At 30.2% G+C, this 19,273-nt stretch overlaps 1 protein-coding gene across 2 annotated transcripts in view; it reads left to right on the plus strand.

Annotated features, from left to right (window-relative positions):
• LOC145297600 (5'-3' exoribonuclease 1-like) overlaps positions 1 to 19,273 on the plus strand; it is a 194,008-nt gene that overhangs the window by 117,861 nt on the left and 56,874 nt on the right. For both annotated transcript variants that reach the window (XM_080143661.1, XM_080143669.1), the window contains exons 26-30: positions 2,415 to 2,674; positions 6,983 to 7,069; positions 8,848 to 8,980; positions 14,693 to 14,752; positions 17,317 to 17,519. In XM_080143661.1, coding sequence (XP_079999787.1) covers positions 2,415 to 2,674; positions 6,983 to 7,069; positions 8,848 to 8,980; positions 14,693 to 14,752; positions 17,317 to 17,519 — 743 coding nt within the window. The remainder of the gene's footprint in view (positions 1 to 2,414; positions 2,675 to 6,982; positions 7,070 to 8,847; positions 8,981 to 14,692; positions 14,753 to 17,316; positions 17,520 to 19,273) is intronic.

Here is a 19,273-nt window from a genome sequence, read left to right on the forward strand (position 1 = left end):
ACGGGTTGGAACCAGGAGCATGCCTCTTCCACAAGTGCTGATGGGAGCTCGGCAGATGGCATTGATGATCAGGCTGGTTTTCGTTTTGTGGGAGGTCATGTTGGTCATATGACCAAACGAAGTAGTCATCGGAGGAGGGACCAGTTAGAGAAGAGTACAAAGTCGTAGCACTCCTTCTGAAGATAAGTCTGGATCTCTTTGGATTTGTGGGCCGGTGCCGAGTCCTCACTCAGTCTGTCAGCGGCAACCTGATTGCACCAGCGCATCACCACACTCAGCACATCCAGGTACACTTTGGTGTTGACTTTCAAGCCGACTTCGAAGATGTGATGTGGCGTGATGTGGCCCTCATTTGAAACCACACAAAGACCATAACCGTGGCCAGAAACTTCATTTGCATTTTGAGGGTGCTGGCAATGGTCCTGTTGTCATAACTTGGATCAATAGAGAGCATAAGTTGTACAGCGGTGCATCTCTGACCTCACTCATTGAACATTGTGTCACTTTCAGACATGATAGAAGGCTCCTATCGCTCTTGGGATTTGTACACAACTGGCCAACTAGTAGATGGTTTGAAAAAAAAAAAGAAAACTGGTTTCCATCAAACTGAAATGGAATCATGTCGGCTTTTCTAGGGCGACAATTTTATTGTTCTACCCCATATATGTATGAATTGGGATCCATCAGCTAGAATCTAAACCAAAATCTGCAACTCTCCACCCTCATTCCTTAACTTCTGAGCCATGCCCATAGGCATATATATATATATATGTATATATGATTTAAAAATTTTAAAAACATTTAATTTTCCATGTTTATTACCTATAGCAAATCAGGTGCAAACCTTTTTATAATATTTTCCTCCGAGGAAATGTATAAACATTGAAAACTCATGGGTTAAGGAAATATATTTTACTACACTGTATTCTTTGTTTTGTATACAATAAAATTTCTATATTTGAAATTTTAACTTTTTCAAATCACAAATTTTAAATTCCTAAATTATTTATTTATATATATATATATATATATATATATATATATACTCCTATAAATTCGTTTTTCTTTTGTGTGTATTGATATTCATATTAAAAACACTTTTCTATTTATTTAAAAAGAAAATACAATTTTCTTATATATGGGTTGTGGAATTGCATTCACTAGCAAAATATCTAGCTAATTTGCATATTCTTTTAAACATTCATTTTAATTAATTCCCTATTAGTTGCTTTGGTTTTCTAATGGGATGATCATCTTTAGTTAACTGTTACGTGTAATTATATTAATGCAGATGTTCTACATGATTTATACTTGCATAATATTTGCGTAAAAAGTTTATAGTAAACACAAAATTGTTTCCATATGAATTTATGTATACGTATATATTTTGTTTAACAAATTTTGCCTACCAAACTCCTCGTGTTTTTGGTCTACAGACATGAAACTTCATATATAAGGTATTTGAATCCATGCAAAACTTTATATTTGAGTTTTAGCTTGGAAAAATCGGTGTGAAAAATTAAAAAAAAATGAAATTTGCCAGGTGAAGGTCGAACGCCAGCATTACGGACACATAACGTAGTTGCTATTGGTTCATGTTTTAATTTTTAGTCTTGCAGTAAACATTTTTTCATAGCCCAGTCATTGCGCAGAGGTAAAATAAATCATGAGCTGAACGTTTTGGTTTCGATTCTCGGTGGTGGCACATGAGTCTTTTTTGTTTTTTAATACTTTTTAAATCATTGCTATATATTGCATCTATCTATATATATATATATATATATATATATATATATATATATATATATATATATATATAAAAAAAGTGAAAATGTCTGTCTGTCTTTTCTCTATGGTAGTTAAGGAAGACTATTATACAGAAAGGCATTACTTTACATATTCACATGTTTTAATATATACATATGCACATAACCTTATGAACAGTACATAAGGCCTGAGCAAAGCCGGGCGGAACTGCTAATATATATATATATGTATATATATATATATATATATATATATATAAATTCACCTGTCATCCCTTTTTTAAATGATGGAATCGCCCGATCAATGAAGACAAGATTGTGTGTGTGTAAGTTCACCTGTCATTTCTTTTTGTCAAAGATAGAATCACCCAATCGTTGAAGAAAAGATTCTAGCAAGGAATGTCCACAGAGTTTCATAATTATATAGAGATATAGTGCCTCAATGTACATTTATTAAATAGTTTGTATCAATATTATATAATGCTAAAAATGTCGGGGAGCATGCATTTGGTAATCGCTATTAGCAATAGATAAGAGATGCTTAAAGAAGTCTGACAATAAATACATTTTCAATGAATTTGCTTTCAATTTAAAACTGCATTTTTACATGAAACCAATAACTTTTATTTAAAAAAAAATTAATTTCAGTCTTTCAAGAAAAGATACATGCCTGCATACATCGCGTGTCAACGTTTAGGAATCAACACCCATTTCCTTTCTCGGATGACAGGCACTGTATTTGTGCAACGGGGATCCAGAGAAAATCCCACGGATCAGAAAAGCAACATTGGGCTGAACTTAAAGTTCTCCAAACGAAATGAAGAAGTGCCAGGCTATACTAAGCGCACGGAGGATGGCTGGATGTATTCTGATAAAGCTGTGGATGCTGTCATGGAATATCTGAAACGGTAGGCGCTATAATATTTCACCTATAAATAAATATTCATATATTGTTTTGCTATTAAAAATGTAACAAAAAGATGTGGAAACAAGTGTTTCCAGTTAAAAACAAAACAAAACAGTAACTCTTTTTTTAAAAAAAAACATTTTTTTTATTATAAGTTAATGTAGTTTGCTTGAAGCATTGTTTAGTGTGTACATCAAGTAAAATTATAGAAGGCAATATAACAATGTTTAACAAGTAAATAAAAAATGAAGCAAATTAATACATAACAGCAGAATAAGTTTTGGTGGCAATTAAGATTGAAAAAGAATTGGTGCGTGTGCAGAATTTCGCTTATATAAAAATTTTTCTTTAAATCTCTATGATGTACATATGTGTGACCAAAAAGAAAATATTATATTCTAAAAATCATATGAATTGATCAAGTAGTTTTAATTTTTATAATTATTTTGATGAACTTGAAATATCTGCCCCCCCCTCCATATTTTTTTTTTTATTATTTTCATCTTTTTTCAATTTTTCGACTGATTATTATTGAATGTACACTAGCTTACCAAATTATCAAAAAAAAAAAAATAAATGAAGTAAATATTTATGGGGGGGGGGTGCTCAGTTTCTAACGCAACATTCTAGTAAATTGATCATCTATTTTAGTACCACACAATGTTTTTAAGACAAATTTCACGAATTTAGTTCTTTTTAAGCAGTTTAGTCTTTTAAAGATTATTTTAAAAAGTGAAATCCAAAAAGGCAAAACTACTTTTAAAAAGGCTAAATTTTCAAAATTTGGCCTTCGAAAATGGGTGATTGATTTAATAGAATGTTGCATTAGAAACTGAACACCTCCTACAAATATGTAAATATTAATTTTTTTTATTTATTTTTTTTCTATAATTTGTTAGACTTGTGGCCTTTCAATAATAATCCGTTGAAAAGAAGACAAAAATAGAGGGGTAAGGGGCCGGAATCTTTAGGTTCGCCATTATTTTTTATGTGAATTTGAGTTTTTTCAATGTCCTCATGTTAAAAATGTCTTCCTAAAATTTTGCAAGTTTAAATTATTTGGAGTTATCTCCCTTGTTTTCAAGATGTTGTGATATCGTTGCTGTTTGTTTGACCATAAAATTTGATTTTCTTATTTAAAAATAAAACTACTTGATCAATTCATGTGATTTTTGGCATACGATACAGATTTTTCTTTTCTTTTTGTTTTCTATTATGGAGGAATTATATTAATAAAAAGTAGAAACTTCAAAAGCACATCTGCACTGTATTGCCTTCTATAAATTACCTTTGTATTTCTGTTATGTTAATTTTTTGAGATGAGCATTGATAATTTGGATTATTCAAATTAGTTTTTATCTTAGATATTATTCTCACATAGGTCTTGAATTAAATGGATCAGTAATTTCGAATATAAAAGAAAAATGAATTTGACTAATTAAAATTTAAGTTTAAAATGAATACATATGTATTATATATGTTTAAAAGCCAAATCATGACGCAATTTTATGTGGATAAACAATATTTGTTTAACATTAATATATTTCGAAGTAATACTTCATCTTCAGAAGTTTGTACATTTTCTTTCTTTTTTTCTTTCTTGCCATACTGTTGAGTTTGATAAAGTCATTAAAAGAAAGTCTGCACTGTTGTTCTTAGCGGTGTTGCTTTGAAATGTCAGAATGATTTGGCTTTCTAACGTATATAATACATATTCACTTTAAATGTTAATCGATGCTTCTAACACACAATCTACAACCTTAACTAAAATGTAAGTATAATTCACCAGTGGAAACTTACTATTTTCTGAATTATTTTAAAAATGTTTTTAACGCAAAAATTTTACTGTGACAATTTTAATTTAAACATTATTTCTAAATTTTATTGACTGGTCTTTTTCTCAAGGATGCTTCATTCCTGGGATATAGCTAGTTATTAAATATCATTCATATCATTTCAAAACAACTTGATATAAAATCATTATATTTGATTTTATTTATATTTTAAAAAAAAAGGGGGGGGAGCAGTAAGTTATAGCGAATTCAAAGAAAGAAATCTGTTTGTATCATGCTACAAGGAAGATAATTCTTGTTTTATGACGTTTGTTACATCATTCCATTTGATATTAAAAAGAGCAATAAGTTATAGCAAATTAAATCATACAACAAAATCTATATAATTATAAAACTCAAATGACCTTGTAACGGGTGTTGTAACCCCACATCCAGTTTATGACTTCCGGTTGTGGATGCATACATAAACATAACAGCATAAACAAATAAACACAAATTGTTACTTTTGCTGAATTTGACCTGTGCACTGAAATATTAATTTATTCTCTATTTTTTAATTACACCTTTCTTAAAAACATTAATATATTTTCTTCTATATAAATAAATAATCCAGAAAATATGTTAAAAATAAATAATCAACACAACAATAAAACATTGTTTTACTGTGTACGTTTTCAGCATCCCAATTGTTTTTTTGTTTTGTTTTTTCGCGTTTAAATTATCCAAATAAACAATTAATATTTTCTGCTTTTTTTTTTTACATTGTTCATTTCCGTATTACGTTTAAGTTATTTTAACGCAATTTTCTTAAAAATAAATCTACTTTAACCCGTTGACAACCATAAGAGCATTTTACAACGGCGATTTACTCAGCACCTTCCTTTTTTGTTTAATTTATTTTCCATTTTTAATACACCATTTTTAGAAAACATTCATACATTTTCTTCTACACTACTAACATAAATAACCCCAAAAATGTTTTTTTTTTAATTTGCGTTACAAATAAATAATCAACATGACAATAAAACATATTGTTTTACTGTGTACGTTTTCAGCATCCCAGTTATTTTTTTTTTGCGTTTAAATTATCCAAAAATAAACAATTGTTAATACTTTCTGCTTTTTTTTTTTTTTTTTTTTTTTTTTTTTTACATTGTTCATTTCCGCATTGTCTTAATTAGTTTTATTGACCTTATTATCAATATATAAATTATATATTTGACCCAATGGGTCATAAATGATTGTTTAAAATAAATGAAAAAAAGTTATATTTTATTTTCATTTTCAAATAGAAAATGAAAATGTAACTTAACATAGGGAGAGTGTTTTCAACTATTCTGTACTTTCAACTAACAATTTCATTTAAAAAAGATATATCAAAATTTGAATTTAACTTGAAGTATTATGGTATCTGTTCAGTGCACATTTACATATAAGTATGGCAAACCACTTATAATTCAACGGTTGTAAGGTTTTTTGGGGTTTTTTTTTCAAAAATAAACAATTATAAACAGAATGACTCATAGAAATCTATCTATATTCTTTTTTTCATTTTAATATACTTTCATAGAAATGTTTCTGTTATGTCGCAAAAAACTATTTTCTTTACATCACAAGTGTCACACTCGTACATTCATTCCATAGCTAATATAATATATATATTATTAGCAACAAAACAGCTTTATTTATTATCGTCATCTTTATAGTTGTTGCTTCACAGCGTTTCGGCCAACTATTCCTCTGGTCTTTGTCAGGTTGTTAACCGCAACGGGATAAGAATGCTGTTAAAGAGTCAGCTGTCTCATCCTGCCGTGGTTAACAACCTGACAAAGGCCAGAGGAATAGTTGGCCGAAACGTTGTGAAGCAACAAGTATGACGATAATAGCCCACAAATAAATAAAATGTACAAATTACTCTTCTCACAAGAATTCTGATAATTAAATAAAACAGCTTAATGATTTAAATCAATAATACAATTTTTTTTTTAAATACTAGTAGACAGCAAAGACCCAAACACAACTTTGTATGCCTAATTTGTGCAACTGTTTTTAAACAGCTTATAATAAATTAATGGTTTTATTCATGTATAATTTTGTCTTATTTTCCTATATATGTGAAATAGTTTTCTTAATATTAGCTGTAATTAAGGTGATTTAATTTTTAAAAAAAAATGGATAAATTACTATAACTTTTAAAATATGTTCATTAATTTTCAAGGGAGGTAATTTAAGCTATTAGTTTTTAAAATTACAACCTAGTTATATTAAACCTAAGTTATGCAGATAAAAGGAATAGATAGAGGTGGTTTGTTATTTGCTTATATGTAATTTGGAGTGAATATTTCGAACAAAATATCATTGTAGATGGAAACTTATATTTTAAAATGGTATGAACCATCTATTAAATTTTAAAAATTATTTTTTTGTTCAATATCTACCATCCACACCAAATTTAAAAAAAAGAAAACGAAGACGTATAAATATGTAGTCTATAAACAAAATATTGTTTGTTTCAGATTTCCTGCTGTGTGGGAATACATTTCTCACCAAGACCACACGGGAAATGATATTTATTTTGAAGCGGACGTGTTTTTAAATCAAAGGTTCGTATCAATTCTTTCACTTTCTAAATATTTTGAATATTGCTTGACAGTGATCCATTTACTTAGGGATGCGAGTTTTCTACTTTTTTAAATCCTGAAAAAAAAAGCATAATTTTTATTTGAACGGCTAAATCCTGGTATCGATGTGAGTTCTCTGCTGTTTATAATAAGAAAAGGCTTATTTTTTTCCTAATAAAAATATCCATAAAATATTCATTTGATTAAAAGTGTGTATAGGATAAAACGTTTTTGTAAGTAAAACTATTTTTTTTTTTTTTTTTTTAGCAAAATGTGTCTCTTTGGTTGTTGCCCATTTTGGGTGCCTCAAATCAATTTGATCAGTAGTTTTGGATAAAAAAAATGGTTCTTATCTAGAATTCAACCTAATTAAAAAACAAATCTATAAAAATCTGTATGTATCCATCACAAAGAAAATATTGTATTCCAAAAATCGCATAAATTGATCAAAAATTTTTTATTTTTTTAACTAAGTAAATCAGATTTTACGATTTTTAGCAATTAATATTTTGCATCCATTACAAGGCTGATTAAAACAAAAAATCTCGGTAGTCGAATTGTCTCCCTTGATTTTTAAAACATTCTAAAACATGGCTGATCCATCTCGTTTTCTCATAAAATTTGATTTTCTTACTAAAAAAAAAAAAAACAATAGAAAAACTTCATCAATCTACATTATTTTGGAAATATGACGTTTTCGTTCTATGATGATTACGTACACCATTAAGTTTCCTCTGTTTTGTTTTTTCAATTAGGTTTAATTCTAAATAAGAACTGAAAAAAAATGTACTAGTTGTATCATTTTAATATCAGTATAGCATGTTTGAAAGAGAATTATGCACAAATATTGATTATTTTTATGTACTAAATATCAATAAGCAAATTGTAACAGTCTTAAAATAAAAAATGGCTGCAGTAATTTTATTTTTTTAATAACATTATCATGGGACTGTATCCCTGCAGGCGACAACATGGTCACTTTCAAATGCAATATCAACAAATACTTCTCATAAACTGTGTTCCTAAGTGTTATGTCGCCACAGAATTATTAAATGTGAGAATTACAAGAAGACATTGTTTTGGCACCAAATTATTTATTTTTTTAAACAGAAAAATACTAAAACGTTAGAGCAACAGATTATGTGAACTGCTGTGTCAGCCATCTTGAAAAATCCTCCCACCTTCCCAGCAAGGGGAGATAACTCTTTGCTTTTCGGTTATTTCCCTTTATAACACTAAATAATTAAATGTTTGGTTCTTATCCAAAATTACCCCATATTAATAAAAAAAAAAAAAAAAAAGAAAAATCTACATGTACGTACCCATGCAAAATGAAACTATCATATTCCAATAATCATGTTTTATTTTTATAAAGAAAATAATTTTTAAGCGATTAATGGGAATTTGTAGGCATTACAACATACTTCTAGTATGAAGTAATGAGTTATCTCCCTTTATTTTTATTTATTTTTTTAAAATTTTTTTCGAAATGGCGGATAAGACAGCCACTCTTATGTTACTCATAAAATTTCATTTTCTTATTAAAAAATAAAACTACTTGATAAATTCAAGTGATTCTTTGGAATATATTCTTGTTTCGTCACGGGTGCATACATCATACAGACTTTTCTTTACTTTAACAATCCATCAATCTCATTAATGTTATCAGGTGATCCTTGATTCTTTAGTAAAAAAAAAAAAAAAATTGAATAAAAGCATTTTTTTTTTTTTTTTTTTTTTCATTTTTTTTTCTCTTGTAGTGACACGTTGCAAGATGTGATTGGATTTTTGAAGACTCTTCCTTGCACACAAATCAAACCACAAAAAGTTGGTTGTGAGGTGTTGGACGAGGGAATAATCCAAGCCATTCAAAATGAAGTTCAGAGAATACAGGTGAGGGTTTAATATAAAGTACACAACAAGAAGAATAAAAATTATTGTACATAATAGTAATGTCCTTAAAGTTATGTATCTATTAGTGATGGGACGATTAAAATATTTTTCTCGATTCCGATACAATTACTGATTCCGATTTTTAATAAATCTGTTAATATTTAACTATAAAATGGTTATTTTGTCCCAATTACTTTAAGAACACACCTTAAATGTGCATATATTTTCTCAAGCATTGTGAGAGGGTAATCTATAGATTTTAGTTTTACTGGAAGTTTAAATCAATAATTCTACCAGCAGTTGAATATTTTTGTTTTAAATATAATCAAATATAAAAAAAATAATAATTGAAGGAATTGTTTTGGCATCGAAAAATAAGCACAATTTTTCCAATACCGATTCTCCAAAAAGTCTTGATTCAGATTAATCGTCCCAACACTAGTATCTATACAGTTTGTCAGGTTAAGTATCAGTGACAAGATTTTAAGCTGTGTCCTGATATGTGAGAAGATATCTGATTGGTTGGTTTAATCATGTGGCCTAGGAGTTTGAAATCAAATCAGAAATATTAAAGCGAGGCACGTTAATGTTTAGTAAAAAAAAAAAAAAAAAAAAAAATATTCTTATAAAATAAAAAGTTTGTTGGCTTGTTTAGAAATTCTAATTAGCTCCAATCATAATTAAATTTTTCAAGGATCCAGTCTACATTGCCTGTAATATCATCTGTGGATGTTCAGCATAAATGGAGACACCCTAATATTATTGTAGCTCTTTTGTTAAAACTGCAAAAGTATTTATCTAAGCTAGCAGAGACGCCTGGCATAGCTCGGTCATAAGCTATGCTTAAATATGATATTTTAATTTATGCAGATTTCATATATATATTATTATAGTCAATTTCATATCGATCCTTATATATTATAAAGTTGTGATTTCAAAAATAAAAAAAATATATCCATATGACTTGGATGCATTGAACTGAAATCGAAACTTATGAAGAAAAAAAAAAACATGTATATATACAATGTGTGTCCAATAAGTCACTGAAGGGTTTTCTTTAAATTTGTCTGTTCATTTTTGAGTGGCTTTTTGGACACCCTGTATATATAACTTGAGTTCCTTCAGCTATAATGGAAACTAAAACCAAAACTTATGAAGAATTCTTAGTAAAGTTATTTATTACAAGAAATGAAATGTCATAAGAATTAAACGACAGTTATTCGGAAGAAAAAAGATGTAAGCATGAGACACAATAACACGCTATTGTATTAATATATAGATCAGCTTTTTTAACCTTAAAATGCAGTTGTCTGATTACTAAATCACCAGATATATGAAGAACTTTGTAAACAATAGATGGCACTTGTACAGTTTAGTCAAAACCTTAAAAAATGAAAATATTGAAAAAAGTTTAAATTGTATGTATCCATTATGGAACGAAGTTCTTTGAAAAAATATTTCACTTAATTTCATCGAGTAGTTTTTTTTTTTTTTTTTTTTTTTTGTTTTTTTACAGCGAAAAAACAATTTATGATACCGAGCAAAATGTTCGATTTAGCTAGTATTAAAGATGGGAAGGGGTGTCAGTGCTTTAACTGGAGTTATTTCCCTTTGTTATTTCTAAAATTCAAACAATATTTTTCTTATAAATCCAAAATGGCCGCCTTCAACGCGCTCTCATAAAAACATGTTTTTCCGCTGTAAAAAAAAAAAAACTATTTGATGAAATTAAGTGAAATTTTTTTCCGGAGAACTTCGTTCTATAACGGATACATACAATTTAAATTTTTTTTTCGATATTTTCATTTTTTAATGTCTTGACTAAACTGTACACGTATTCAATAGATAATAAAGAAAAATACTTTTTATTAAAACCAGGTTTGTTTCTTTGTTACTAACAACCTGGGCATATAAACACTGCAAGACCTCATCGCAAACCGCAAACTTGCCTTTGTATGAGTGGTGGCGGTGGGGTTATATACAGTTATTTTTTAAATATGACAAATTATTTTTTGTTTCATTTTACTTCAAAGTTCTCAGAAATTAAGTTCCTTCTTGGGCTAACACTTGATATTCAAATATTCCTTTACATCTCAAAAGCTAAGTTAATAATGAAGTTGAGAGCATAATTTTCCTCTATCCAATTGACCATTTAAATATGTTATGACATTTCTTTCGTTGTGGTCTCTTTGTCTTACTGGATTCCAGGACAAGAATTCATCTACTCTGGTGGAGTATCCGGCTTCATGCTGTTACTTGAGGTAACATCACTTGGAGAAGGTGCACCATTTCTTGTAAAAGTTAGTGTGATCTTATTTGGGCTACAAATACTATGTGAATTTGAATATTTAGTCAGGGTTTACTTCTAGGGAAAATTATCCTCATGCCAGGCTGTCCTGGCAAACCCTTGTACAGAGATCTTAGACACTTAAGGATAGTGTCTAGTAGTGTGTGTATATTTTTATGTATAATATATATATATATATATATATATATAAATATAAAACTGAACGTCTGTGTGTGTCTGGGCACGAATAGGCTCCTATATAATTGACTATTATAGAAAACTGATCACATATAATGATAGATGTATCGAGACACAGGTATTGGTATGTTTGATCTGGTATAATGATGATTCATTAAAATTGTGGGGTCTGTGTACGCGCCTGGTCCACAAAGTATGGAAATAAAAAATTAAAAAAAAACGTTTACAAGTGTTTTTGATATAGATGTACATAATAATACTTTGATAAGTATGTTTTAACTTAAATAGGGATGGTATAATAAAATTATGGGGTCTGCGTTCGCGCCTGGCCTCCATAGAATGGAAATAAGCACAAACTTTAATAAAGACTTTTCATATCTATCTGCGTAAGTATACTTTGATAATTGTTTCAGTTTGAAGAAATATAGTATAATAAAATTATGGGGGTGTTCGTTCGCGCCTGACCTCCATAGAATGGAAATATGTCACAAAGTTTAATAAGGTTTTTTAATATAGATCCACAGAATATTGTGATAAGTGATTCAGTGTGAACAGGTATGATATAATAAATTATGGGGGTTATCTATTTTATTTTTACTTTCATCATATTTTGCTTTGGTTTTGATACCCCCAAATTCGAAGCTATCTCTTTACAACCCTTCCTTTTCATAACCTATCATACTTTCATAAATCGGAGTCCATTTTCTGTAGGCTGTTTTTGAACCCAGTCAACGACGGGTACTTTTGCTAGTATATATATATATATATATTTCTGTAGAAATATATTTTCTTATATATCAACCCTTATTTAAGAAGCTCAATGTAATTGCAGAGCAATATAGAGAATAAATGACGTTTTATTCCAAAATTCATGATGTTGACCATCATATAATTTATTCCTTTAATTCAGTTGACTTATACAATTCTTGACAGTATCTGTTTCGTAGCACAAAATCAATCAATTATATCAATCAGTGAATCTATTATTCCCTTAACTTATCAGAAGAAATAGCAAAGAAATAGCAACAATCAATCCGTCAAAAGGAATTGAAATGTGATTTGACATGGTAAAAATCCGAAAATTGGAAGAGAAGCTGCAGATTCCTTTATATTTTCCATTACGCCATATATTATCAAAGTCATTAAACTCAACTATTCGTACTAACAATTTTAATTAATTTATGAATCTTCTACCAAAATTTTCTATTTAATAATTAGTAAATTTATTAATTCTAAGTTGTGTATATATACTTATGAAAATAATATCAACAAATTATAAACTATTATACATGTCTGTATAAACTAAACTATATATACATATATATGTGTGTGTGTGATATTGTATGGATTAAATAAAAACAAGTCACTTACAGATACCTGCAACTCATTATTTTGTTTATTAAATTCCCTTAGTTTTATAGGATTTTCTTTTCTTTAAAGTATGGTAGATATATATATTCTGAAAGATGTAGTTTTTTTTTTTCTTTTGTCATTGTGGGGATGGGAAATATTAAATTCTGATAATCAATAGAGAAATACCATTATTTTATAAACGTGTGCAAGAGTGCCATTGCATTTGTTTAAATGTTGGTCTCAACCGTTTTATATTTTGTTCTTTATTCTTGCATGAATTTTCATCCATGTAGATTTGAAAATACATTTCAGCAATGCTTGTCCATGAATACCTCTATAAGATTTTATTATAGGAAATAGATAATAAAATGTGTGTGTGTGTGTGTATATATATATATATATACATTATTGATATAGACAAATCAATAAAAATATATCTATCTCTTTTATTGAGCACTCTTAATAATCTTGTTAAATTCATGAATTTTCTCTCTTGAATACCTATAACTTGGTGTGTATATATATATATATATGATGGAACAATTCTAATATTTTACAGATGCTTTTTTTATATTCTTGATTCTGATACCATTTCTGATTCTCAAATTGCCTAAAAATATAGAATTGAATATTATTGGGATTGGTGGTGTACCGGAGAGTTTTTAAATGTAGATATGATTTTATTTTAAACTTCTCAGTATTTTCCCTTTATGTGTCATATTCTAGATTTTGATAAACTTATTGTGATATTTTTCATTTTTGCTACCAATAGAAAAATGAGTTTTAAACAACAGAAAAGAAAATAATTGTTTTTGGAATTGGAAATTAGGCTCAATTTATTCTGATACCAATTCCAATACTTCCAAAAGTTCTTATTTCGATTAATTGTATAACAAAAATATATATATACACACACACACTTTTCATTTCACATAAGTATCTACACGGTGGTACACATTCATGAGTATGTTTCGATCAGCATAGTTACAATTAATTATAAAAAGAGGGATGGGAAGGCGATATTATTTATACAAAAGTGGTGTCTGTAATCAAAATTTTACAGGAATTTCCAGCACAGAATAATCACTATGTAACCTACTGATTATTTTACTTGTAATTAGTTTACCGAAACATACTCATAGATGTGTAGTGACATACAGATGCTTATGTAAAATAAAAAGTATATTTTGCTTTACTTTGGTATTGAGCACTCTTGCATTAACCTCATTAAAACTTCATTAGTTACCTCACTTCTGGAAAATAATAACCTGGAATTATGTGTGTGTGTAAATTAAAAAATTTACAACAAATTTATTCAACAAGGAATACAAAAAATGGATTAAGGAAAAAAACTTTACATTTCTTTATTTGTCAAATAATGAATTTGTAAATTTTTAATTTACTGAATTTAATTCCAAAATTTCATTTATAATATTGCTGTATCTCGTATATTGAGCTTCTTTATCTGATTGTGATTGTCTTATAAATATTGATACTAATATTTATATGGAATTTCAGTTACATATGTATGTATGTGTATATATATATATATATATATATATATAACCTGAAATTTGGAAATACTTTCATATTAGATTGTATAATACTGTAAAATTATAGGACAATCCCATATATATATATATATATATATATATATATATATGTATATATGTGTGTGTGTGTGTGGTATTGCCTTATAAATATTAATACTAGTATTTATTTGCTTCAAGTTTACAAAATTATTCAATTTGTAAATTGAAATTAATTTTTTCTTTAAATCTTTTTTCTTGAATATATATGTATGTATGCTACTGTGCAATTTACTTCAAACTAAAACTCAATTATATTGTGCATAATTTCCTTTTGAAATGCAGAGCGTTAACAAGAATGTCACCAATAAAGATTTGGCCATTGTTCCTCAACACTTATTTAGGGTGAGTAATACAATTTCTTCATGTCATGTTTTCTTTTAAAAAATAATAAAATAATAAAGAAAAAATAAGTTGATGTGTAAAAATATCCCCAAATGTGTGAATAAGCACAATTTTGTCCAGTAGGACAATTTAAGATTTTAAAAAAATTTCTAAACTAGCTGTATATACCCGGTTTAACCCAGTCAAAACATCTTGCAGGGCAGAGGGATTAGTCACATACTATTTAAGATATACCGAATATCCTAACTTGTTACCAAAAGTGACCACATGCTGGATTTAGGGAAACATCGATGCCTCCGTCCAATCTCTAAAGACAAAGGATACCCCTTGTAGGGGCAGCTGCACGTGTAATTGTGAGGCAAGGGTTATGCAATCCCCAACCACTCCTTTTCTGAATCTGCACTGTTTGAGTCCAGTGGCAAGGAGAAGTCCAAGATGACTGGAGGCCCTGTCGGTGGGGCATTAGAATACACCGACTGCCTCCCTGCAGAGGGTAAAAGTCCCTCAATGGGGGTCCTGGATATGACCTTAAACTATATCCAGTGGTGAGGCCCCAGCTTGCGGGCTTTGGGGAGTGTGGAGCCACCCTTTAATTACCATTGCTCCCAGGTCCACTCTGACCCGAAGTGGTAGTACCTGTTAGGGTTCCAACTATGGGTTAAATAGAAACCGACTTGAAAACAACAAATATATTCTATTAAAAATTTTTTCTTCCGAATCTTTGGATTCAGCATTAAATAACCCGAAAAGGGTTGATATGCCGTAAAACAAAAACAACCAACCAAGATGACTGGAAACAATGCTGATAAGCGGAAAGCGCATTCAGCACCTGAAAGTCCCAGGTTCAACGTTGCTTAACTTCAGTGATCCAGCACGAACTGGTGTGTCAACGTGATTATGCTGTGATTATTATCTGCAACGTGATTATTATTTAGTGAAGCATAAAACACATCCATCAAATGCAAAGTAACTTTCAAAACTTAAACAGAAAATAACTTGCATTTTAAATAAACTTACTCCCGGTTTTAAATGCAATTATTGTCAGCTATTAATAATTAAAAATGAATTAAATAAATTAAAATAAAATTTCTAAATAGAACAATTAAAATGATTCTATTACAACAAATGATTAATAAAAAAGTCAATCATTTGAGGCCTCTAGTGCCGCTCTGCAACTTTTAGTTTCGGAGGAGGTAGAGTTTGAAAATATGAAGACAGACAGGCATATAGCCTTTTATATATTAGATTTTGTATCCATTTTATAATATTACCATTATCTCTAATTCTAAAGTTATCTGCTCTTTTTGATCCTTCAATTTATCGAGAGGGACCCATGTTTTCAGTGGCGTAAGTGCGTCCGTCCATGCATCCGTTATTCTGGACGATTGTCGATTAGTTTTTCTTGAAATTTTGCTACAAATTGTATTTCATTAAATAGATGTGCGCAGTAAAAAAATTTTTGCGAAAATTCCCGTTGCGTCCTCAGGGGCTCAAGAGATCAAAATGGCCAAAAATGGCACGCTTTGCCCCATAACTTTGATCCATTTATTAGATTTTTCTGAATTTAGCCAAAATGTGGAGACCATTGTTCGTAATATAAATCTAGTATGGGTGACGCTGGCAAATTTCTGGACACTTTCTTTTGCCCTATGTATTAGATTTTTCTGAAACTTGGCAAAAATGTGAAAGTAACGTTGGCCCTTCAACCATTCATCATTTCTTCACTATTTTTTGTGGTGTCATCTCACATGCAGAGGGGGACCACGCATGTATGGCTTGTTCTTATTGATATCTACATTGTCCTCATGTACTTGATCTATTTCAAAACACTGTGTGCTTGTTTGATCTTATAGGGTTTTATTTTTAATTACATCATCGGACAGAAGAAAAAAAGACTAAACATTTATTGTATAAGATTGTAAAAATTTTAAATACAAAGGTTGTTCCTTCTAGTTTTTAATTCAAAAAGTTGAAGAGCTACTACGACAGGAGTGGTATTAAAACGAGCAACTTTTTGTGCTCAGGAATTTATTTTTCTACATAGTCACCACCATTCTCCTAGCATTTTTGCTAGGAATTCAATGACACATCTCTGCGTCTGACGCACGTTAATGACAGGAATTGCTTTTTTAGTCTCTCACCATCAATATCTGCAACAGAAAGATGAAACTTTAAGGTTATGAATGCATGTTCAGTCATCATAACAATGCAAATTGTAATCTCTGATCTATTCAGGCAGAATGAAAAAATAAGAGGCATTACTTTTAGAAGACCTCTCGTAATTTTGAAGCCTTTAAACTGCTGAATAAAAACTAATTTCTGACTTGAATAAAAATTTAACAGTCAATGTTTTAACATTATAGTTAATTTTTCTGATGGGTCCGTATTATCTCAAAGAACTTTTAACCCTTATCCTTGAGTGGCCTCTTGGCCTTGATAATGTGGTGATGCCGGTGTAAAAAACAAAAAAAAACTTTTTTTTCTATAATCATCACTATCAGTTACTCTTAAAATTCATATCACGCTTATTTATTGCTCATTTTATTTTCATGTTTTTCAAACAGCCATTTCCCTTAGTCTCCAATTTGATCCCGGATCCAGATGCAAAATACCAGCTCTTTGACAGAGTGGTGAATGTCCGTCAAGGGTTTACAGTGCCATTTGGTCTACGAGGAACTGTGGTTGGGATTCATCCTTGGGAAAAGGAGTCTGATGTTATCTATGATGTTGTCTTTGACGAATCATTCCCCAATGGTATTGATTTTGGGTATGTTTGTATTTTTTTTTTTTTATTTTGTTGTTTTTCATGGACATTTTGCTGAAAATAATGTGCGAAAGAAAATAGATGTACGTTCTCATTTCAACATTAATTGGAATATAAGAAAGTTTTAGTTACCTGTAAGCATTCGGTACACAAGAAGTACAGCAGGATTATCGGTATGTTGAGATAATAACTAATTTGCGTTCAAGAGAGGTAAGACAATGAGGATGGAATAGTGTAATGCAGTATACATTTTTTTTTTTTGTTAAGTCAGGACCCATACAGACAGTCACAAGGAAAGAATTCAACTCGCTCTTTTTTTTGTTCAGTGAAACGAGACATTTATTTGCAGGTACTTTCCAGAATAACGCCATGTCTCTTCTTCAAAAGTCTTCTCACGCTCCAATGGGCTTAACAAGACTCTGCCGTGTCGAACACGTGGTACTCTGTTTTTGTCCGACCATGTTTAGGATGCGTCTTTCCATTGTCCCTTTCAGCCCACATGTGTAACGCATCTATTTCTGTTCTCTCGTCGGCCACGTTTTTCAGTTTTTATAGTCTGTTTCTTTCCTTCTTCCTAGCTATGATGTCACCTCGCACATGGCTCGGTCATACAGCTGCTGCTGCACGCACATCTACGCTCTGTTACCGTAGAAATTCAGGTGTTGATAAAACATATCTGGATGGTAAAGCTGTTAAGATTGCTGAAGTTCTGTTACCTTGGTGATACCATTGGAGCACAGGGTGATATAGGTTAAGCCGTTAAACAAAACAAGTAAACCAAACACCATGAATAAATATCTGTGTAATATTATTTAAAAGGACTTTGTGTGTGAATTCATTCCCTATGAACTCGGAAACGGCTGGACCAATTACTTTGAAATTTTACACAAATGTGCTTTATGTGTCTGACAGTGTTCTTGGGCAAGTTTTGTATTGAAGTGTCTTCGATAAATATTGATAATTGATAAAATCCAATGAAAGAAGGAACAGGCGATTTTTAATAAAGTTAGCACCTTATACAGCCTAGCATCACAAGTGCATTTGATAATTTTTATTACCGCACAAGCAGAAAGGCCAAAAAAATAATTTCATAAAGTCAATAGTCAAATACTCAACAGAGTAGTGTGAACTACATTGTATTGTGAACAGTTACTGCTGGGAGGCATGTGGAGCTTCTTTTCAGTGCACCGTGATGGGTCCTCAATTAGAACTGGCAATCAATATGATTAAAAACTGGGCGATTTTTACCGATTTTAATAAAATATGGGAGGTAAGGGTGAAATGTTCATTGATCCTCATTTAATCCTGGGCAACGTCGGGTTTCCCTACTAGTTTGGAGATATAAACCATTTGAAACAAAGCTTTGCTTCTTCTTTTTTTTTTTTTTTAAATTACTGGATTCAGCATTAAATAACCAAAGAATGGTTGATATGCCATAAAACGCATATGCATATAATGTGGGGAGGTGGAGTGGGGGTGGGGGCTCTGTTTATACTGCGTGTCAATGTTCTTTTACGGCCCATCAGCACTTTTCAGGGGTTTATATACATGAAGCAGAACTTACCTTTTATATCCTCTTTCGTACCTATTACCCGTTTCGTTGAGTGATTTGTGTCCCAACATTAGCGCACCTGGAACAAAAGCTCTCTCATGCAGAGCAATAGACTCATTTAACTGGACAGTTGGATCTTTATTCAGTTTCTACGGTCAAAGTCGCATCCCTGTTTCTCTGCATCATCCTTAGGAGGGTGGGAATT

Source organism: Euprymna scolopes, chromosome 2 (assembly GCF_053919585.1).
Source record: "Euprymna scolopes isolate OS-2025 chromosome 2, ASM5391958v1, whole genome shotgun sequence".
NCBI classification, from domain to species: domain Eukaryota; kingdom Metazoa; phylum Mollusca; class Cephalopoda; order Sepiida; family Sepiolidae; genus Euprymna; species Euprymna scolopes.